The sequence below is a fragment of the Callorhinchus milii genome, unplaced genomic scaffold (assembly GCF_018977255.1).
Source record: "Callorhinchus milii isolate IMCB2004 unplaced genomic scaffold, IMCB_Cmil_1.0 Scaffold4, whole genome shotgun sequence".
Classification (NCBI taxonomy): domain Eukaryota; kingdom Metazoa; phylum Chordata; class Chondrichthyes; order Chimaeriformes; family Callorhinchidae; genus Callorhinchus; species Callorhinchus milii.
In genome coordinates, this window is record NW_024704745.1 from 57,205,897 (window position 1) to 57,230,337 (window position 24,441).

Sequence of the window (24,441 nt, forward strand, 5' to 3'; positions counted from 1 at the left end):
CTTACATTCTTTTTTGAGATCACTCAATAAATTAAATGAATTAGATTTAATTCTGATTCAATACAATGCATCTAATACCAATTAACCTTGGGATGATAGAATTATGGTAACTAATTTTAGGGCTTCTGATTTAAGTGTTATTTTTGAGCAATTTTAGTTTCAGTGTTTATAAATCAGAGTGTTACTGTAATAAAAGACGTGCCTGCACACATGGAGGGGAGTGCCACCCTCCTCTCACAAACGCTTCACCAGAAGCACCTGTTCACATGGAGATGGAGAGGCAGAGAACACCACACGTGGAGTTGGCACACCAGTGACAGAAAACCTTAGTTAAAGTAACCATTTCTGGCCTTTATTGGATACAAATCTATTTAATTTTTAACATTTTAATGTTCACCAGTTAAAACTGAAAATCAGAAGCTGATTGCTGTGCATGGAGCTCTAGGAAATACAACCATCTGTTTAATCAGGTTTCAAACTAGAAAAGTGTCAAGGCATTTATTTTAATCATTCCTTCTCACCTACCAAGTCGGGTTATGTAAAAGTCGCAACTCTGTTGACTTGATGGGCTGAATGGACTTCTGTTCTTAATTTCCAATTGGATCCAGCTTAATTAAACACACACGGGCATATATTTTATAAGCCTGGTCACTAACGTTTTAAATTATCCAATCTTCAGAACTAGTGCCAAAGTAACAGGTCATCAACTTTAAAGACTGACGTTTGAATTGCCCTGAGACTTGTCCTAGTTTATCCAACAGTTGAGAAGTGATTGGAGTTCTGTACCACATTGAAAAATTGGGGTAGACTTTGCCCTATGTTAGGCCAACTTTGATTCACACTGCTCACTCAACATCTTCAGTACCAGTGTTCTGAATCTTTGTAGATTGCAGCTCTCTGAAAGTATAAAAGTCCCATGGCATACGAATATGGGCTGCAGAGCCCCAGTGAGTGCTCTGGTGGATAATAACAGTGATCCACCACAGACCTCTATGAAGTGGTCCAATCAGCCATCAGGACTCAAATCTACAACTATGGGATACAAGTACATGTTCCTGAGGCTACCATTAAGGACATATGGTTTATAAATGCATAGAAAGTGCATACATACAGACAGACAACTCATTTAAAAAATATTTTATTGACAGCACAGCAGTGGAGCAAAAGAAATAGGCAGCACAAACTTTACATCATTCAATATTAGATAGACATGCATAAACTAAATATTCCTGTCAAAACATAAAAAATGGGCATGGCAAGCACAGCAGATATTCACTGGTTCACATGTAGTATGTTAGTTAAATTGGACTAAAGTTGGGTTCAGATTTTAGAAATTACCGAAGTCTATCCCAACGCCAGATAGTGGCATCATCACATACAGCTATGAGAATACTGCTATCTCTGCTAAAGCTTGTTTGTCGTATGGCTGCAGTACATTTCGGATAGGCCAGCGTTGTGCATCTAAGAGAGAAAAAAATAATCCAACAGCTGTAATACACGTTTACAAAGCTTGTACCAACCCAAACCTATTGTTATATTATCAAAACTATGCCACAGCACAAAGGTAGACCTATGTATTAAAGAATTTATTCCACAATTTTCCATAAGGAGTTTGGAGTTCAGTTTAGAAAATGTAGGGAAGGTTTTAAAAAAAAGTTCCTCATGTACCTACATCCACTTGAGGAGCACTGGCAGAAGCAGGAGTGCCACTTGGCCATTCTATCGTGAGGCTCAGAGGGAATATAAAATGGAGGTTAACAAAAATAAATTCCTTGATTAAATATTGTAATCATTTTGAAATAACTAATTAAACTTTGTAAAGAAAAAGGAACTTCACGAAAGAGTACCTTTCCAAAAATAAAACATTAAAGATTTAAGAGTACCATTTTTGCTTCCATCTGTAGTATTTTGTTATTAAACAGTTGACTTTTGATGACATAGGTAGTATATATAATACATATATATCATACATATATATTTACACATATATTTACTAATGTTATATTACATATACTACCTAAAGAGTTACAAAGCCTGAATGAGGGCTGAATTACTGCCAGAGATGCGGAATAAACCCAAGGAAGATTTAGCATCAATATTTAAATTAATTCAGATTTTCACAGGTTCATGTTTACCAATGTTTTGAAATTTCTTAAGTATTGACGTTTTGGATTTAAATTCAGGAGGCTACATTACATTCTATAGGATGAACAACTACCAAGTTGTTAAATGCTACTCTCGTCACTTAAATTTTCATACAAACCATTTACAAAACAATTTGTAATTTACCAAAAAGTAATTTGAACAAATACTAACTTAGCCTTATGAGGATCTTCCACTTCAAGATCCCACACATAGAGTTTTCCAACTTGATTACCAAGGGCCAGCATCTACCACAAAATAAAGAAAATTGTTAGTTTCAAATAAACTACTGAGCGCTTTTAAACTAAAATTGTTGATGCAATAATGAGGCAACAACTCTGAATAGAGAGTGAGCATATAGCACAAGTTACACTGTCCCACTCATGCTGCTTATTACAAAGAACGTTCAGGTATGGAAACAGGCCGCTTTGGCCCAATCAGTCCATCAGTTTATACTCCACACTAGTCTACACTCATTTCTTCCTCCCTCCCATACCGTTCCATTCTCCTCTCCCTCATGTGAAGGTCTAGCTTCCACTAAATACATCTCATTTAACCATAGTTTCAAGTAGTGAGTTCCACAATCTCACTACCCTCTTTGTGAAGTAGTTTCTCCTAAATTCTCTTTTAGATCCCCTAGTCGCTATCTTCATGTGTCTTTCTGCTCAGGCAAAGTGAAGCTTTGAGCATATGTAATAAAATATTTAAATTGAGATGTCTGATAATTTTTAACATTATTGTCCAGTCTTATCCAACTCTTTAAATTAAAAGATAAAATGCAGTGCAGTGAATTTTAAAATAGAAGTTCACTTTGCACCAATTGATGTTCTACTGTAGTAATTGAGAAACTAAAGGCCACGCAGGCTTGTGGTGGTGTCAAGTCACTTAAAACTTTATTCGTATTTAAATGTTACCATAAACCTACAGCTTTTCCACGTATTCTATCAAACAATTCAAAGCAGATGTTCTTTGAGTGTTAACCTTTATTAGGTAATAATAATAATCCTTGCATTTGATATAGCGCTTTTCACGTCGGGAGGACGTCCCAAAGCGCTTCACAGAACACACTGTAAAGCGAATTGACTGTATATTCGCGGCAGCCAATTGCACACAGCAATGTCCCACAAACAGTTGTAGATTGAAAATGACCAATTTATTTTGTCATTTTTTTTGGTTTTGGAGGGATTATTATTAGGCGTGTGGAGTAAGGAAACTTGCCCAAGGTTTCGCCCCACCTGGAATTGAACTCAGGTCTTGAGTTCAATTCCAAAAAACAAAAAAACAAAAAAACAAAAAACAAAAAACTTGCAAAGCGAGTGCTCTAACCACTGAGCTACAGGACTCCACAATCTGGAATCTGGAATCCGGATCTGGAATACCTACCTAAACCAGAAAATAAACAAACTACGAAAAAGGTGTGAATGTTATTGCACAAAAAGTGTATTAATAGAATTGAAGTGTAAATTTTATATCTACCTTTTGCCAGAAATCCATTGAAAATCTCATATACCAGATGTCACACTGACTGTAATCAAATCTTCCCAGGATGGTCACATTTGACTCATTTGGTTTTATTCTATCAATTTCATCTTCCATTTTGCCAGGTTTCCAACACACAATGGCATTTTCGCAAGACTGAAAGAGAAAGTAATTCTGCTAATTTACAACAAAAGGTCACTATGCAGTGGGTTTTACTCAATACTGAGAACAATAATTTTCAACTAAAGATACAAGCACATTTTTTTTACATAACACTACTCAATAGATTTCCATGGCTGAGATCAGAAATTTGTGAGAATCACAGGAGTAAATTCATTGTGATCACAAGAAACTCTGTTCAGCGCCTTGGGACGTCCTCCCGACGTGAAAGACACTATACAAATTTAATTTTGTTGTTGTAAATTCTCAATTCTTGCCATTCTATGACATAGCAGATTAATGTTCTATTAACCTACCAACTGTACCACTAAGCAGTACCTATAGATGAATCTTTATGACTTGTTGGGTGGGGAGAAAATGACTCTGTGACAAGATCAACGTTACAAACATGAAAATAAAATATTTACCTTAGAAAGTATCAGATCTCCAAGCCATCGCACACAGTCCACATAATTTCTATGTATGTCCCTTGTGGAGAAATCTGGGAAATGTATTTTCTGTGATACAAATGGCCTATAATCAAAAATTTATTTAAATGAATGTATTTTATTTAGAAATATTAAATCATCTCTCAATACAAGATATCTTGAACGACCATTCACAATTTGAGCAGCTATCAGTATAATTGCCAACTTGAATCAAGTTTACAAAATATTTTAAATCGTTCTCATGCAGATACAAAGGGAAGCGGAACAGACCTTATAAATGGATAATTTGCGGTCCTCTGCTGCTGTGATAGATATATATATAGTGTATATATAACTGGGGAAAAACCCAAACGCTACTAATAAAAACAAGCTCACGACAACTTGCATTTATATAGTGCCCTTCACTCAGGACGATGTCTCAGAGAACTTCACACAGATGGGGTCAGTTGCAGAGCAAGGAAAGCGGTGGGGAGAACCTTGGTGTAAATAGCACTACAAATATCAACAATTACCTGTTAGTTTTACTTGGATTATATTCATTAGATCCCTGGATAGCTTTCAGCATCCTTTCAGAGTTGATTCGCCATAATTTAAGGGAATGATCCATGCCACAAGACATTATTTTCTCACCAAGGAGATCAAAATCCTGGTAAAAAAAAACTGTAAATACATGTTCAAAAGAATACAATCTCAATTAAAAAATACTCATCGAGGTAGAAATAAACATCTAAAAAAAAATGTAGGCATTCAGAAAGCCCAAAACAAACCTTTTACCTCCCTGGCACAATACTCACAGTGAGACATTTCTATTTCCTGCATATTTGTTGCAGCCCTAAAAGTGTGACTATCCAAATAGCAACAAATGTTATACTGTAAAGCAGGGGTGGGCAATTATTTTGGCTGCCGGGCCACTTCACGAGTTTTGGTAAGCTTTGCGGGCCACACTTAATATAGATGCAAATGCTTAATAGCTCAAAATCAAGTCTTACACTTGTACTTGCATAAAATAAAGTCTATATAATTGACATTCATTAAAATTAGATCATATAAAAACAACTCATTGAGCAGACATTTATTCGATATTTATTCACATATTGATGAGAATGTGAGAAGCTCACTCAATGGGAAGAATGAAAGCTCTGATGTGTGTTAACCAGACAATTGAAGTCAGGCATCGTCTCCGTTGTTGCAATGTGGAGTACTGCTGCAAGGTGGTCATCAGTCATCACAGATCTATGTTTTGATTTATTGAATTTCATCACAGAAAATGTCACCTCACATATGTGTGTTGATCCAAACAGCACAAGCATCCTCCGGGCATGAGCTTTTATTTTTGGAAAGGTATATTCATTAAGAGAGGCGTAAAAACTGGGAAGCGGCACTGATTTGAATTGCTCCGCAATTGCAGGTCAATAAGCTCAAGTTGGAGGTCAAATGGGGTTTTGTCAACATCAAATGAGAAAGGTGAAGAGACCAAAGACAGGTCATTTTCGATCAAATTGAAATCCTGGAATCGACGAGAAAATTTGGCATTCAAATCAAGTAGTGACGGAGTATACTTTTTAAGGCTTTGATCGCTTTGAACAGTAATCTGCTGTGAAGTTGGAAAGTGGGCAAACAGCCTGTTTCCTATCTGATGCGATAAAATAAATAATTTTGTCATAAATGACTTGACACTGCAATACAAAACGTGCACAAAGGACCCCTTCTGTTGCAGTTTTGAATTCAGTTCATTCACGTGGCCCATGATATCAACGGCAAATGCAAAATCAGAGAGCCAATTCGCATCATTCAGTTGTGGCAAATCCAAATCTTTTTGTTTCATGTCCAAAAATAAATCAATCTCTGTTCTCAGTTCCCACACTCTTTTCAAGACCTTTCTTAAATTAAGCCATCTTACATTCGTGTTTTACAGAACATCCATGTGCTCGGATTCCTATTCCTCAAGCAGAGTTACAAATTGCCTGTGGTTTAATCCTCTTGCTCGAATATTGTTGACCACTTTTGTAACTGTGTCCACAACATTACTTAGTTTTAGAACCCTCTTACAGAGGACCTCTTGGTGGATAATGCAGTGTAGAAAACAATATTCGGTTCTGGATTTGTTTCTTTGACTTGATCTTGAATTCTTTTCAGTAACCCAACATTTTTGCCCGTCAGATTTGAGCTTCCATCGGTGGTCACATTCACCAATTTTTTCCAATCCACTCCTAATTTTACTGGCTCCAAAAAGTCTTCTCCAGTTGTTGTATCTTTCATTGACTGCATTGATACTAATTTTTCTAATTTTTTAATTTATTTTTATTTTATTTGTTTTATTTTCCACCCACTGGTAAAACAATATTTAGAAGTCCATTCTTTGTTGAATATTCGGCCTTCAGCGTCTACTTTCCGCTTCTTTCACTGAAGAGGACGTTAACAGTCTTAAAAGTATTGCCGCTGTTGCTGTGCGCGGTTGAAAATTTGCCGATCCATACATTTCTGACATCAGCCTGATCCAACATTTAAGGCAGCATGTCCACAACTAAGCAGTGTGATTGGCTGATGTTACCAGTCAGACTCAAATGCGAAATTTGTGCGACTTTCTGGGACTGAACCAACTATAATTTTTTCTATCGCTAGACACAATGGCGGGCCGGAGATAATCATTTGGCGGACTGGATATGGTCCGTGGGTCGTATTTTGCCCACCCCTGCTGTAGAGGCTCATTCACTGAACATATTAGAGAATGCCAAATTACTGACTGACGTGATAGCCAAAAATAGCATGTGAAAAATTATTCATCATTGTCGTCGTCATCACATTACAATGTACATGTTTTCATCACATCCAGGATGCTAACGTGGAGTCCTGTAGCTCAGTGGTTAGGGCACTCGCTTTGCAAGCGAGAGACCTGAGTTAAATTCCAGGCAGGGCGAAACCTTGGGCAAGTTTCCTTACTCCACACGCCTAATAATAATCCCTCCAAAAACCCAAAACAATAATAAATTGGTCATTTTCAATCCACGACTGTTTGTGGGATATTGCTGTGCGCAATTGGCTGCCGCGTTCGCCCACAAATATACAGTCAATTCACTTTACAGTGTGTTCTGTGAAGCGCTTTGGGACGTCCTCCCGACGTGAAAAGCGCTATATCAAATGCAAGGATTATTATTATTAACTCCCTGCTCTCCAGACTTCCGACCTTCTTCCACCTCATGCTGCAAATTATTCAGAACTCTATCACTCCCATCCTCGTCCAGCTTCAGTGGCTCCCCATCCTTCAGAGCATCAAGTTTAAGATCCTCGTGCTCACTTTCAAAGCCCTCATGATTTTGCTTCTAATCTCTGCGCCCTCCCAACACCTTACCAACTTTCCCGCTCTCTCCACTCGCCGGCACTGGTTTGCTCTATGTCCTCCACCCTGCACCCCCCACCACTGGCAGTTGAGCTTTCGGCCTTTCTGCCCTCACCCTCTGGAACTCCCATCCCATGTTTGAATGTACAATTTTACTTTGAGGAAGCCAGAATAGAAATGTTTGAAGCAATCTTCAAGCCACCAGCTAAGGGCAAAGAACAGAAATGTAGAAGGTCTTTGTACTTACTGCACTCAAAACCTCATCTCGATGGCCTTCCACACCTCCAAATATTGCAACTAATGTGTCTGTCTGGATGTTCCAAAACCTTAGGGCATGATCTACAATCAAAGACAGTTTTCATGAAGCCTTTCAGGAATATTTCAATGAAAACTTATTTTGAATTATATGACACCTTAATGATATATGTGATCTCAGTGAAGTTTGAACATCTAGCATGACCCCCTTACCACCAAAAAGCACATTTGGTTTAAAAAACAAGAGTTTGTTAAATAAAATTTCCAAGGCAGTAAGAAGTCAAGGCAGGAGGTCAAGGCATCTCAGTCTGGAGCTAATTGCAACACTGTAAAATGCACATTATGGTAAATTATTTGATCAAACTTTCAGAAATCTATCAGCATCACCTCCTGCCTCGACTTCTTACTACCTTGGAAGTGAATGACCGATTAATATGGCCAGGACACAGAGAAACGTGCTTCGCTTTTCATTTTTTTAAAAACAAACCAGACTGGAGAGAGCCATGCCATCACCTGAAGTAATAATATATTCTTTCCTTGAACAAGGCATTCAATGGACTGGAAAGTCACAGTCTGTCATGCATCCTGCCATCCTGAGACTCAAGAATCTAAAGCCCAGCAACTACTCTATTGCATCTTAAGGGTCTTGCAATGTCCTCCCAATGTGAAATGTTCTATATAAATGAAATTTGTATTGTACCGTATCTTACCTTTGCTCACTGAGAGGAGCAGATTTGGTTCTCTAGGGTGGAATTTCAACTCATTGATAGCATTACCATGTCCAACATAATGCTATGATCCACAAAGAAACAAAAGTGGCATTAGTTTCACTTCATTAAATTGAGATTTAAAATGTGAACAAGAGATTATGTACATCATTCAAAATGTAGCAATATTGATATAAAGGCAAGTACAGTTTAAAAGGAAGATTTGAGTAGAAAATTACCAATATTATTCAAGCCCTTTCTAGCTTTGACAATATTATTTGAGCTTTCAGGAACTGAATAAGTAATTTAGTGGAAAAAATATTAAAAATGACAAGATTCACAATAGTTATAGACTTTAAGAGACCATTAAAAACCAACACCAAGAGCTGTGACTAAAATTTAATCTGTTGAAGGCACTAAAACTGATCTTAAGATTGCATTTTGATATTGCTACCATAGTATTTAATGGTTTCCTCATTTTCTTTCAGCTCCAGTTGAGAACTAATCTGTAGAAACATTAAGAGTACAAAATGCATAATTCAAAGTTGCACTCACCTTAATGCACTGCATGGAGATGGGGTTAATAATACGGATGATGCCTCTTGATCCTGCCACAGCAAGAAGAGGATGACTGGTGTTGCTATCGTAGGTCCATGCACAGGTGTAGAAGTTTTCATCTGTCTGTACAGCTCCAGAGTTAAAGAGTCTGTACTGAATGAAAGTCACCAAAATATTCTTTCTTTTTACCCTTTACAGCTCTTTATTTTCTTATTCGGCCCAGCATTCTGGATCGCAAAAAAATGCTGATACCAATCTGGTTGTGTGATCAGCAAGAGAAAAATCTATTGGGGCAAGCCCAATAATATCATGCTTTTCTTCACTTTTTCAATGATCACCTGATCTGAATCAGTAGAAAGATGCATTATCATTTATATAGCATCTTTCACATTGGGAGAACATCTCAAAGTATTCGACACTGCTGGCTGGGCACCCAAACTGGGGATGGGAATGGGCTGTAAGCAGTCAAAGAGATTCGTCTTGAATATCAAGCAGCTCACTTTTCTAGTTAGCAAATAGAAATATTACCCCATCATGTCATATACTTTATATCATGTTCCACTCATGCCTAGAATCTTTGGCAAAGTATTTTTCCTGATCGACTGCAAATTAAATAACAGTAATTGAGGTTTAGAGGTGCATCTGAATATTAGGAAACTTAGCTCTGGGCTTTTTCCAGGTTCCACCACCACTATTTAAGTAGTGACGATTCAGACCAACTGTTTTGAACGTGCAGATACTGGCTTTGGCTGCTATGGATCCCAGGATCACAAATGAAGTTAATTTGTTGAGCCACCACTCCCTATGAAACAATCTAATTGCCGTCAAAAAAGGAACAGCAGAGTGGTAGAAAGAAGCAAAGATATGTTTTAAATAAATATTACAGGTGAAGAGAGAGAAGGTTTTTATAAATGTAGAAACAAACATGAGAATCCCAATACCCAAATGAAAAAATATTTAGCAAATTGATCTAACTTGAAAATAACTTAATAGGCAGTCACGTAGGAATGACCACTGGAGTTTAATTTTCCTTTAAGGTCTTGGTTCAGCGGTAACCTGAAGTATATATTCAGAAAAAAAGGATACATCAGCGTCAACATAAGATTGTAGTAACCTTACATCCCCTTGGGAATGGCATTCGTAAAGTGTCACCTAACCCAAATAAAGAGAATCAGAAGTTACTATTCTGCAACCAATGAAACCAACTTGTGTATGAATTTTACATATTTGTATTAAAGAAACATTTTTAATTTTATTACACTACTTGATAAACAACAAAAAAAGCAGTTTTTCAGGTAACATTTAAAAAGCAGTTCTCATCAGTTTCGCAAGGAAACTTCTCCCCTTAAAACAGTCTGACATTCCTGATCAGCTAAGTTGTAACATGGAGAAGTACAAGTCCACTATACTGTGCTCAAAGAACATGCCTCAGAAAACCTATGATGCTTTGAATTGGCTCAATTTTCCATACCAGCAATCTTAAACCCTTGCTATCCCAGGCTACAAAATTAGGGTTAAACTGAGGATTTGTGCCAATCTGGAACACACTAAACTCTATCCCCATCACACCAATTCTGGCTCCCTATCACCGAATGGATCGATTTCAAGATTCTCACACTCGTCTTCAAATCCCTTCATGCCCTGGCACCTCCCAACCTCTCCTGCTTACTCCCCAACCTCTTCAACTGTCTCTGGCCTGCTTGTCCCTCATGCCCTCCATCCACCATCGGTGACCGTGCTTTCGGACGGTACGCACCATTAGCCCAGCTAAATCATACACGGAAAATGGCAACCAATGAGTCCACCAACAATAACACCATGAAGCCGCAATGTAAAACCACACCGACCACAAAAATAAACTGTTGTTCTTATCACCAGGCAATATGTGAAAACGAGAATGAAATGTTTTATACTCTCAAAATCCAATTCTAATTACAATTTACATTTACAGTATATAGCATCCTTTCACGAAGGAGGACATCTCAAGCACACAGCTTACTGAGAACTCCTGCTACAAAGTGGAAGATGGAAGAGAATTGTATTTGCAAGTTAAAAAGATGGGTCAAGACGGATTTTAATAATAACAATAATTCTTGCATTTGATATAGCGCCTCATCACGTCTTCGAAACATCTCAAAGCTCTTCACAGAATATACTGTAAAGTGAATTGACTATATTTTGTGGGCAAAATGCGGCAGCCAATTGTGCACAACAGTTTTTAAAGTAGGGAGAAAGGTGGCAAGGCAGGGATGGTGGGATTGAGTTCCAAAGCATGGGGGTAGAATAGCTGAAAGCTTGCCCACTGATGGTGGATCAGGCAGAATGAGGTGGGGCCATAGAAGCCTCTGATCATCTATCCCTTATCCTTTGATAAGCGTCCATGGATTTTACAATATGTGGGACACCCAGATACACTATCCAAATTTGAGTTCCTCTTTACTTCCTGGAATGAAGCTAGTCTTGTGCAAAGAATTTGTTTTAATTACGTAAGGATTTCAAAATTGTTTTGGTAGTTCTAAACACCATAGGATACTCACCCGATTGCTACCAACGGTGGCAAATACCAAAGGATCGCCCTCCTTGCTGTGCCAATTGAACTGCACTCCGAAAAGTGGCTGTCCGTGATCCTCCTATGACAGAACAAGAGGAACAGTAAATAGTTATGGAAAAGCATAAACTAATCTGGATTATTCTCTTCAGCTGAAAATTAATAAAGCCAAAAAAAGTTCCTGTGGCTGTTTTCCTGAAGTAGTCCAGTATCATTTTAATTTGTACCTGACAGTGTTCTAACAAAACTAAGTGTCAAATTAAAAGTGCTAACACAAACAAAGAAATAAATTCATATAATTTTTTTCTCAAAATCAATATTTCAAACATTGTGTACAATTCCTGTTGAAGCTGTTTCAGACGTCCCCTTGGCTTGAAAATCACTATATAAATTAAGTTATATTGTGAATTGTATGTTTAATTAGGTGCTTAATGTAGTTTCAAGAAACATGCAGTCCAACTAAAACCCAATATCACCAGAAACAATCTTTATAAGCATGCATGCTGAAATTCCTATGCCACTTCAATTGAGGACTAAGAGAACAATTAATATAAACGTATCACTGAACTAATATTCCCATCATCGTTTGAATCAGCCAAAAGAATAACCTACCATAAAGCAAATAAACCCCAGAATTACGACATTTAAACAAAATGTATGTTGAATTTCAGACCCAAACCTTAAGACTGTTGACACATTTGAAGGAATATTTGCATTTCTTTGACTTCCACTTCCCCTTCCCCCAACTCTTCCTTCCAGGGACATTTGGTGTGTTTGTAGGAGTGTCTGGTCGCTCCGTATTTGTACCACTCTCTATACTGGCAGCATCGTCCTGAGAAGAAAAGACAAGACATTGAAATCCGGTATGTACAAAAACAAGATCCAGCAACCACTACACTAAACATCACTCAAAATAAATGAATCAGCATATACAGAAAGCAATGTTGGAACATGGCAGGTACTATTCAGTCATCATAAAAGCAATTAACCATGTTTTTTTTCAATTTATCATTAAATAAACTTAAATACAATGAAAGTGCTGATATCACCACTTTCATATCAGCACTTAATTTTTTGCTTGAAAACACAGAGTTGTATTTCTTTTGTATTTGTCATTTATAATCAAACTCGCTAACCAGTTATGGAAAGAAATGCATTTGTTTCGACAAAGTACTTTCTAAATCTACAGCTGAACAAACAATTAGATATCTGTGAGTCTCTGTCCTCTTGGCTTCCCTCAACCCTAGCCACAATCACACCAGCGTTAACTTCCCTGCAACTATTGTAACAAAAATAAAGTTCTGTTGGTGAGTCAGTGATCTACACTACTTCTCAACCATTCCAAGAATAAATGACCAAAATCAGACACTGGTTTGTACCATTAACCTGGTTACAGTTTGAACAACAACTTGCATTTATATAGCACCCTCCATGCCAGGCGCCGTCCAGAGCGCTTAACATGCCAAGCCATGGGGAGGGGGAAGGTGACCATAGGCACAGTCGAAGAGGAGGGTCTTCAGGTGCAACCTGAAAATGGGGAAAGGGGGCAAGGCGAAGCTTTGGGGCAGTGGCTGAAGACATGGCCTCCGATGGTGGAGTGGAGGATTCGAGGGACAATGAGGAAGTTGGAGCCAGCAGAGCGGAGGCAGAAGATTCTGCTGTGAGGAGAGAGGAGATTGGAGAGATAGGGGGGGTTCCAAGGCATAGAGGGATTTAAATACTAGAGTAAGGATCTTGAAGTCGATCCGCTGTGACAGAGTCAGTGGAGTTTGACAAGGACTGGCGTAATGGAGTGAGCTTGTGGAGTGTGGTATTGTCAGAGACTGGTAACATGGTGGAGGTGGAGGAAAGCGGTCCTGGTCAGGCACTGAATGTTGGGGGAGGAAGGATAACGGGATCGAACCTGATGCCTAAGTTGCGCGTGGGTTCAGAGAGTTTTAAGGACAGGGTAGGGTAGGTTGAGGACGTTAGAACCTTACTTGAACATCTAGAGCATGTGTAAACCAACTCCAGGAGATGCTTTATACTGGAACTGAATTGCTGTTTTTATACTTGGCACTGCATTATACAAAAATCCAGCATCAAAAGTACCATAACTATTTGGAAGAGGTTACCACACAGGTAAAGGTGGCATCAATTATGATATAAAAGCAACTAGTATGAAGCACTGCTGAAAAGGAAGAAACTTTTTAAGACTAGAAGACTGTATCCTTTCAATCATTAGAAAGTTCCACTAGTAATGGGGGAGTCCATGAGCACCTATTTGTGGAAACATTAAAATGCATGAATGGATTTCTGCACTCCAACTTTGTAATGATCCAAAACAGGCAGCAACTGCCTCCTCATCTACAAAAATATGAAGAACTCACGTTGCATTCCAGACTGTAGTAATCACACATCAGCAACACCCTCTTGTCTCTTTTTTACATTTTACTTGGCTGTGCGATTTTCCATAACTTTTGTAAGAAAATGCTAAGAAAATAGGGTCACTCCAGCATCAAATTTTTAAAAAGCACTATGGTCACGTCTCTTGCTTTTTCTTACCGGGGAGGAAAAAATGAAAGAGTATTCAACAGAAAGACGGAATAATCAATGGAAAAAAATGTTCAGTGATGGAATCAAGTCAACCTCGGCAATCTTACAATTAAGTCTCAACATAGTAGTTAAGTGGCATTAAGCCTGAATTTTCAATACATTTATTATAATAATAAATAATCCTTACATTTGAGTTGGAGCTTTTTAGGTCAGGAGGATGTGTGCCTACATTTCTCTCTCTCATCCTGCACCTACCCAGATCCATTCTCTCCACTCTTTCCTGGGAGTTCAGATAAATCGAGTACCCTATAACCTCCCACATATATATTTTGTTGACAAAATCACTGTGCATATAGATATCAGCATATGATTTATACGGTGTTGTAGTGGAAGCCTGGCAATTAAGAAATATACTGAAATTTCTTCTCAATTTCCAGGCAGTATCTATGCAGCAAGTTCTCACAAGATAGATAGGCAAGTTTTCTCTGATTTGTGGAAGGGGCATCAAACGGTCTTCCTTTTTGTTTTCATAGAACTAAGAATGAGGCAAAAAGTAGGCTGGAGAATTGAAGGGAGAAACCTAATTTAGTAAGCACAGCGTGTGGATGGCGTTCACCTGTGTTTGTTTATAAGTACCTCTCGCCCACCACCACCCCCCATCAGAAGCCACAGTAAGGGGGACATTTCCCTGGACTGAAACTAAATTAATAAAATTCTCTCTTAAATCGGGTTGTTACTTGATCAACAAAATGTTGGGAAGTTCCCTTACTCCACACGCCTGTTTACGTAGCAGCAAATAGGAACCTGGTTATTAGTTGATTGCCAATCACTTATCTGGGGGTAATAATTCCTTCAAATGTTTTTAAAAATTGGTCACGTAATCCACAACTGTTTGTGGGACACTGCTGTGCGCATTCGGCTGCCGCGTTTCACCCACAAAGCATACAGTCAATTCACTTTACAGTATATTCCGCAAAGCGCTTTGAGACGTCTCAAAGACGCGAGAAGGTGCTATATCAAATGCGAGGATTATTATATATATTATTATTATTATTATTAAAAGGGTTCCCATTGGGATATTTGAACAGAGGTGGGCTGCGAGGAGCTCAAACTAAAGTTTCGAGTACAGGGGCTCTCTGGAGGGGGGAGGGACCCGCCGGGGGGGGGGGGGGGGGGGTGGCTGTAGGATGGCAATGAGGCGCTGATCATCGCCAGAGCAGAGACCTGATTTAAAGCATCGCCGCCCCCGGACCACATCACAGCCGCGGCCTCCACCGAGCGACGGCTTGAACACACATTTACATTTAAGCAGCTCAGACCTCCCCGGAGGCTCGCTGGCCGGGCCGGGGCTGACATATCGGGGCTTATCGCCCGAGCACTCACGTTCTCGTCGCCGGAGGCCTCGGGGTTGCTGTTCTCGTCGCTCGGCTTCTGCCTCTTTGCCGGCATCTCGCCTCGCGCCGCGCTCTCAGACATGGTGCGCGCAAAGAACGCCGCCTCACTGCCGCAAACTGGCTCGTGTGTGTCTGTGCCTCCGTCCACCCGCCCGCGTCGCCTCACTGCCGCAAACTGGAACGTTCGACCACACTGCCGCAAAGACGGGCTTGTGGTTTGCCGCCTTTTTTCCAACCTGCGGGTGCAGGAGGTGCTGCAGCGCACTCGCCCCTCAGTCAGAAGATTGTGGGTTAGCCCCACCATCAGCACTTGGAATCACATAGTCTAAGCTGACGCGCAGCGCTGGGGGTGTGCTACATTGTTGGAGGTGCCGTCCTTTGGATGAGATGTTAAACCTGGGTCCGATCTGTCTGTTCAGGTGGATGTTAAAGATCCAATGACACTATTCCAAAAGAGAAGAGAGTTTCTCCCGGTGTCCCGGCCAGTAATCCCCCAAATATAATTGGTCACTCACTCGCATGGCTGTTTGTGGGACAATGCTGTGCGCAAACTGGCTGCCACAGGTCACCCACAAAATACATAAGTCCATCCAGTTTACAGGATATCTTGTGACACACCTTGAGACATCTCAACGACATGATGAAGCACTACACCAAATGCAAGGATTATTTTTATTATAACTCAAGCAGGCTCAGCGTTGTGGGTGTCTGACGATGTGGAAACCCACCACAATGCTTAAGCGTATCCAAACCAAACAGAATTCCATGCATCGCACCTACACATAGAAATTCCAGAGATGTTTTATTGGAATGGAATGCACACTCCCTGAAGGGATGTATTCCTGCTTACCCAATGCCAGAGCGTATCAGGTGCAGTTTGGCAAGAGCCAAGACTTGGGCATCCTAAAATATGCATTAAGGTACTGATGGGAGTCTTAAGCTAAAACTGCATAGCCTTACATTGAAGGGAGAGAGAAACACAGCATTTAACATAGATTAACACAGTTTGTACACTTAGAAATAGGCCACTGGGCTCAACCAGCCCTTGCCGATGTTTATACTCCACATGAGTCTCCATCCATTCCTTATTCCCTCCCATACCCTTCTATCCTATAGTTCAATGGTTAAAGCACTCGCCTCACAAATGAGAGACCTGAGCAGGGTGAAACGTTGGGCAAGTTTCCTTACTCCACACACCTCTGTTTACCTGGCAGTAAGTAGGAACCTGATGATTAGTCAATTGGTGAATCGTTTTCCGGGGGTAATAATTCCTTTAAAAAAAATTAGTCACTCAATCCACGACTGTGGGACACTGCTGCGCTCAAATGGCTGCCGCATTTGGCACATAAAATATACAGTCAACTCACTTTGCAGTATATTCTGTGAAGCACTTTGAAACATCTCAAAGACCTGATAAGGCACTATATCAAATGCGAGGATTATTATTATGACGATTGTTCCCTTCTCTCTCACTGACACTGTATATGTGTAGTTGTTTCTTCTTCTGTTTCATGTTTTCATTACTCACAGTTTAATTTTGGTTTCTAAGAGTTGTCAGTAAAATCCTGAAGGTAAGACATTTACGGTATGAAACTAGTTTCCCCAAAGCACAGTCTGGGGGTCTCCAAACATTGGCTGTCACCAACCTGCGTCTAATACTCTGGAATTAGGTAAGCAATAAGCAAGCTGAATCCCTCTGAGTTCAGATGCATGGAAATTTCTATACATGTATATAATCATTAGTAATTCTTGCATTTGATATAGCATCTTTCATGTTGGGAGGGTGTGAAGTGTGGTGACTGTGTATTTTGTAGGCAAAGGTGGCTGTCAATTTGCCTATAATAGACAAATTGGCAAAAAATAGCCATGAGGTGAATATATAACTCTATCTGCATTGGATACTCCCCCTCATGTTGGACCAAAAAAAACAGTCAATCTATGATTGGTGATCTGCGCCAAGCAGACGCATGCAGAGGCTATATTGCTTTAGGCATCAAGGAATGTGATGTGTTACAGATAGACAAGAACTTATTCTTGAACATTGTTATATCTACACAAGGAGACAAATTGGAGGAGGGAGGAGTCACAAAACGAGGTATTAACAGCAATGATTACATTTCAGAAATAAATCTTGAAGAGTTTTACCCAGCTGACTGGGCACTGGGCTGGTGCAGTGTGCACCTCATGCCAAAACCCTAGATAATTATTTGGAGAGAACAGGTTTGCAGGGCTATGGGGAGAGAGTGAGGGATTGGGATTGATTTGGATAGGCCTTTTCAAAGAGCCGGCACAGACATGATGGGCCAAATGGCCTCCTTCTGTACTGTATAATTCTAAGAAATCCTACCTAGCCCTTGACAGTTTTATAGCTGGAAAAAAGGTGGCAACAACACATGAAGCAGGCTGAGTGGAGGGATTGTCAAATATATTTTTATAATTGCACACCTGCTTTGATTGTACTGTGATCAAATCTCATTTCTCATTGATACATGAAAATCACAGTTGTTATGCTCTGCCACATTTTAAAATTTATTTTGGAACTGTTTAATTTCACATGCATATTGTTTCCCTCTTTTGACGATTTTCATACTATTATTAATTCCCTTAAATGCTTATAAGTAGGAGACTGAAAAGTTACCAAGATAAGTGGAAACTATAATGCTAATACAGTTTTATGTTTCATATATTAAAAAATCACTGTCAGGAATTCTTTGATGACCTGCAGGTCCAGTTATACAGACTAAAATATCACAGGTTGTTTTCCAGGTTAACTGAATTAACTGATCTCCGTTGGATTACAATTTGCTTTTCAGTACCCCTAAAATATAGAGAAAAACCAGCCAGGGTTTTCCCACTCCTGAATATATAGCCTTAGTTTGAAAGTGCATGTGTACACATCTGAGCCCTCAAATTCAAAAAGGACTGCAGATAAAAAGTTTCTAATTTAACACTATTAAGCATCAAAATATGGGCAATACAGATTAAATATGTGTCATATAAACAAGATGCCAGAACATTTAATACAGAAAAACACTAGAGGGCATACTTGTACTGTTGCATTGAAGCCATTTGCACCATTTTAAAATTAGGAAAATTGTTCAATTACTGTTCAGTATGTAATTATGTAATATTTATCAGTATTGTTCAAGCCACTCAACTATTTATTTTCCTTTGGGGCTTCAACCTTAGGCAAATTTTCTTACTCCACACTCCTCTGTTTACCTAGCAGTAAGTAAACAGAGTCGTTTGATAATTGGCAGATTGCTTTCCAGGAGCAAGAATCCCTTCCCAAACTTTTTTTTAGAACTTGGGCACTCAATCTACGACTATTTGTGGGACACTGCTGTGCGCAATTAGCTGCTGTGTTTCATCTACAAAATGTACAGTCAATTCACTTTACAGTGTATTCTGTGAAGCACTTCGAGATGTCTCAATGACGTGATAAGGAACTATATCAAATGCAAGAATTTTTATTATTATTTTTACCTCCCTATTTTGAGACCCTATCTGGATTCCTTTTAGTGTCTCCCAAATGTGATGAAAAGAAATTATGAATTTAAGTGGACCATCATTAATGTGAACTCCTGTCATTACTATGTTGCCTTCCGATACATAATTTTTCAACATTCCAATATGTTCCGATATGTTGCTCTTTTTCAGTTAATGTTTTTGTTCGCCAACAAAATACACATTCACTACGCATTACAGTAAAGCACTTGAGATACTCTGACGTGAAAGGCACTATATCAAATGCAAGGATTATTATTATTTGTCATCTTCTTACTTGCCTCGTTCAAGGCACTACTCGAGACCCTCCTTTTTGACCATGCCTTCAGCCGCCCTCCTACCCCCTCTGCCCTCCCTCATCCCAACCCTGCTCCCCACACTTGGGTCCTGATCCCTGACTGTTCAGCGCCTTGGAATGTCCTCCCGATGTGAAAGGCGCTTTACAAATGTAATTTTGTTGTTGTTGTAGTTTGTATCTACTATGTTTTCACCTTTGAATTCTTTCCAATTTAGCTTTAATTTGGCTTCTGCGTTTTTCACTTTTGTTTTAAATGAACAATGAAGTTTATAATAATAATAATAATAATAATAATAATAATAATAATCCTTGCATGAGACATTATTATTGTTTTTTTTTTGGAGGGATTATTTATCATGTGACATTGAGAAATCACAAGACAGCATTTCAATTGTTGCCCGCAGTCCTGCAAATCAAATGATCTGCTAAATTACCTCAGCAGGTAGGAAAAAAAACTCATACCCTCTTTCTATATAATGGTTCTGGAATATGACATAAACTAAAGGCTTCTGTCGGATTTTGAGTATTTGCCACATTTTTATTCCCTTCACATTTGCAATATCTCAAAGTGGAAATTGTGCTAAGGCTGGGAATCTGCCAATCAACTGACAACATTGGTTTAAAGCCTGTCAATAAATTAAGCATATTGGCAGCCTGCCTCATCATTTTGACTTGCAGCAAGCTTTCCGCTGCAGGCAAACATAACATATAAAGTGGTATAACCCTGCAACTCGTTTCCTCTGGCCCATTTATGAAGTCCAGGTTCAAGTCAATATTTTTAAGTGCCTTGGGATGTCCTCTTGAAGTGATTGTGCTATATAAATATATATTGTAATTTGTATCAAGCGGGAGGTAGATTTATGGTAAACATGTGGAAGTTGCTGCAGTCAGGAAGGGTTCTGGTCTATAATGTTGCTGACTAACATGGAGGCAGAGTCAGCTTCACAGTGGGCAACGCTATTTGCCAAAACCTCTCACATGAGGATGTGGATTAAGCAGCTGGTGCTGAGTAAGGCCGGTATGCCACATTGGACTGGGAAATCGAGAACATCAAGGTGGCTGGAATGTCACAAACTATCTTGTCAGATAGTTGTTGAGGAAACTCTGAAGCTTGGCCAACAGCTGCTAGAAGGCATTACCTGGAGTCCCAGGTCTTTAACATGTGTTCATTTAGCCATGACTGGGAATCCATCTTGATTGGTATACAGAGAGGTAAGTAGCTGCTGCTCAACTTCCACACTGATGGTTCCGGCAATTGGAGGTGTGTATCTGATCTGAGGGTAGGAAGATGGTGCAGTGTTCTCATGTTGAGCTATATGTTGCCCACCCGGAAGCTCACAGGGAGTTCCTGGTACCTGTCATCCATCTACAGATGGCTCAAACTCAAGCTTGTCAAATAGTCAACTTGTGACTATTCTCCTTGTGGGGAAGTAAGCAAGTCTCCTTGGAGCTGCAGTGCCTCTAAGGTGACAAGCTTGGCAACAGATTGTCACAATCAAGATAGCCCTCTGTGACTGTCTAAGGTTGTCCGATTCCTGAGCCAGGCAGTTCTGCAGTACTTCAGGGCATCTCTGATGACTGCCCAGCTAGCCTGGGTCATTGGTAGGACTTTGAGGGGGAGACCAGTTCCTGGGGGCAGGGTTTCTTCCCATTCAGTTCCTGTTAACCCTGCAAGCCAAAGTCCTAATAGATAGTGGTTCTATCTGGGTGAGTAGTGGGAAAACTTGCCAGACAGTGCTTTCAATGGCAACCTAAGTATTTTTACCTGGTTAGACTCCAGCAGTACCACAACACACACTCTGGGGTCCCCAAGCTTTGGCTCTTGCCAACTTGCGCCAATTGCTCTCTAGAATTAGGTAAGCAGATGCGTCCCTTTTGGGAGAAAGTGCAAATTCCATCCCAATAAACATCTCTAGAATTTTCATGTGTTGGTGGGATGCGTGGAACTCTGTTTGGATACTCTTAAGCATAGTTCCACATGTGTCATACAACTGGTTGACCCCCCAAAAAACTGATTTACAAGTAAAAGCTGCTGGATATATATGGATAATATTTGGAGTTGAGGTATAGATTAGCCATGATCTAATAGAATGGCTGAACAGGCTTGAGTGGCTGAATGGTCTACTCCTGTTGCTATGTAATGTTGTAGATTGAGATATGAAATCAATGTTAAATTTGTGGAAAAAAAAGAAACATTTCTAAATAGGTAGAAGGCTTTTCAAGATACCATTTGGACATTAGAGTTGATTACCCCCATAAAACTCTGGACTTGCCCTATCATTTTTAAATTTATTCAGAAGAGCCGGAGTATATGTATATGACCATTACTATTTTTAATGAAAGCTTTTAAAACCAAACTGTTCATGACTTACTTGATCTAGGATCCACACCATCCATTTCCAAAAGGAGGTAATGCGACCAATATTATTTGGGGGATTGTTGGCCAGGCAACTAGGAGAAATGCCCTTCTCTTTTCAAATCGCGTAATGGGATCTTTAATGTCCACCTTAATGGGCAGGCGGGACCTCGGTTTAATGTTTCATTCAAAGAATGTCACCTTTAACATCAAATCCTAAACATGTTACCTCCAATAATTCAGCATACCCTTACAACAACAACATGCACTTGCATAGCGCGCTTCACACAGGGTAGCATCTCAAATTGCTCAACAGTGGTGGAGCCTGACTCCGAGGTGGGGGGAGGTGGCCGTAAGCACAGTCGACGAAGAAGGTTTTCATGCGAGATTTGAAAAAGGGGAGAGAGGGGGCAAGGCGGAGGGATTGAGGGAGAGTGTTACAGAGTTTTGGGGCATAGTGGCTGAAAGCGCGACCTCCGATGGTGGGGTGGAGGGTGCGAAGGACGAGCAGGAGGCTGGTGCCAGTCAAGCGGAGGCACCAGGTGGTGGATAGGGGAGTGTGGAGGTCAGAGAGGCAGGGAGGAGCCAGAGAGTGAAGGGATTTGAACACAAGTGTGAGGATCTTGAAGTCGATCCGTTCGGTGAAGGGGAGCCAGTGGAGCCTGGCCAGAACTGGTGAGATGTGGGTATGGAGTTTGATCCGGTGGCAGAGTTCTGAATGAGCTGGATCTTTTGAATGGTGGAGTTAGGGAGACCATTCATATTCACTAGGCGAGGCGGGAAGAAAGTGATCCTGGTCAGGGACTGGGATGTGAAGGAGGAAGAACAGCTGGGGGTCGTACCGGACTCCTAGATTGCACACTGCTTCGGTGAGTTTGAGGGAGAGCCCAGGGTGGTTGAGGAGTTTAGATCCACAGGAGTGAAGATGCTGCAGGAAGTTTACACTCATCCAGCCCTGATGTCTGCCAGACAAGCTGATAGAACATCAGCGGACCTGCAGTTGGTACTGGAGGAGGCAAAATAGAATTGTGTGTCATCGGCATACATGTGGAAGTTTACCCCGTGTCTGCAGATGACATTGCTCAGAGGGCGCACATAGATAAGGAAAAAAAGAGGGCCAAGGATGGAGCCCTGGAGTACCCCGCAGGTGACTGGGCGGGGGCGGGAGGAGAAACCATTTGCCGAGATACCCTTAGCACAGTATTTGGTGTGTAAGCTGAAACTGTGAGTTCAAAGCCTCACTCTCTGCAACTTGCTCAGAGGTGAGAGTGCCAACTGACGATTCTCCAGCTGACATATGAGATCTGTCACTGTGGCCTCCTCCTCCCACTACATTAGATCAGGAATCTCTCTGTCTCAGCCAACTGATAGGTTGTATTTGATAACAATGAATGTCACTCTCGCTTCCAGATAGTGAATCATGTCCATTGACTGACTCAACACTTGCTCAATGTTACATTGTTTTTCTTCTAATTACGATGTCATGGTGTATCCACGGTACAGTGTTTTTTTTTTACAAAGGTTGGTTTCTGAAAAAACTGTTTGTTTGAGGTGATGGCAAACAAAATAAAACATACTGTCCCTTCTCTTGCACCTTTATCTATGATGATAAAGTTGAGTCCTGTAGCTTAGTGGTTAGAGCAATCGCCTCACAAGCTAGAGGACCTGGGTCCGACTCCCGGGCAGGGCAAAACGTTGGGCAAATTTCCTTACCCCACACGCCTCTGTTTACCAAGCAATAAGTAGGAACCCGGTTGTTAGTCGATTGGTGGGTCGCCTTTTCTGGGGGTAATAAAATTAAAAAAAAATAATAATAATTTGGTCACTCAATCCACGACTGTTTGTGGGTTATTGCAGTGTGCAATTCGCTGGCATGTTTCTCCTGCAAAATATGCAGTCAATTCATTTTACAGTATATTCTGTGAAGAGCTTTGAGATGTCTCGAAGATGTGAGAAGGCGCTATATCAAATGCAGGGATTATTATTATTATAACACTCATTTTCCAACAGTCTTGGGCACTTTAGAAATTGTAATAGCAACAGCATATCTTCTTCATTGAATAAAATAAAACCATATACATCCTTGCAACTTAAGTTTGCCAGGCTAAAGGAGATTGCAAAATAATAGTTTAGTTAAATGTGGCTAGATACAATTTACAGTATTGTTGTATTTTAATACTGTTCATTTATGAATTATTCATAGATGTTTTATCCCTATAATTTGCTGTTCATTCAGTATGCCGCTGTACAAGCATTATTTGTTATTACGATTTATTATAATTTTTCTGTCTTAGAAATATAGAGATTTTCTTCACAGAAGAGTCCATTCAGCTTATCATGTCTTTTTATTACTATGTGTCTTTCTAAATCACCCAATCCTTTTTTTATTAATTCCTCTATCCAATTTTTTCTTATATCCCTTTACTGCTCAGTTCTCTTTTCAATTATTCAATTGGTCCAACCTGAATAGCCACTTGTCATAACAAATTTCAAACCCTAACAATGCTCAGTGAAGAAATGCCTTCTCATCTCTCCCCTAATACTTTTGAGTCAAAAAGATGACTATAGTACAATATAGTAGCTTCCACGATTTTTAGGAGTTGGTAATATTGTTGAATTTAACAATGCAACAGTCTATTTGATGTACTAACAATTAGATTCAATTGTTCGTACAGTATTGTACAGTAGTATTTCATAGTTAAGTGAACTGCAACCAT

General features: G+C 39.9%; 1 protein-coding gene across 1 annotated transcript; it reads right to left on the reverse strand.

The window, feature by feature from the left end:
- Window positions 1–1,122: 1,122 nt before the first annotated feature.
- Window positions 1,123–15,714, reverse strand: eed (embryonic ectoderm development). Its single transcript, XM_007902366.2, has 12 exons — window positions 15,553–15,714; window positions 12,314–12,466; window positions 11,624–11,716; window positions 10,173–10,238; window positions 9,084–9,209; window positions 8,532–8,613; window positions 7,814–7,905; window positions 4,742–4,875; window positions 4,209–4,314; window positions 3,619–3,777; window positions 2,317–2,390; window positions 1,123–1,461 (listed from the first exon to the last, which is right to left on the reverse strand). The coding sequence occupies exons 1-12, from the start codon at window positions 15,643–15,645 to the stop codon at window positions 1,335–1,337; spliced, it is 1,305 nt and encodes a 434-aa protein (XP_007900557.1). The 5' UTR covers window positions 15,646–15,714; the 3' UTR covers window positions 1,123–1,334.
- Between the last annotated feature and the right edge of the window lie 8,727 nt (window positions 15,715–24,441).

What these genes read in the sequence shown, in the direction of transcription:
- eed (XM_007902366.2), bottom strand. Translation starts at nt 15,645, where the DNA reads ATGTCTGAGAGCGCGGCGCGAGGCGAGATGCCGGCAAAGAGGCAGAAG. An exon ending in GCTCCTCTCAGTGAGCAAAG is followed by an intron (nt 7,906 to 8,531) that starts GTAAGATACGGT and finishes CTTTGATTGTAG; the next exon opens with ATCATGCCCTAAGGTTTTGG. An exon ending in CAATGGATTTCTGGCAAAAG is followed by an intron (nt 2,391 to 3,618) that starts GTAGATATAAAA and finishes ATTTTGTGGTAG; the next exon opens with ATGCTGGCCCTTGGTAATCA.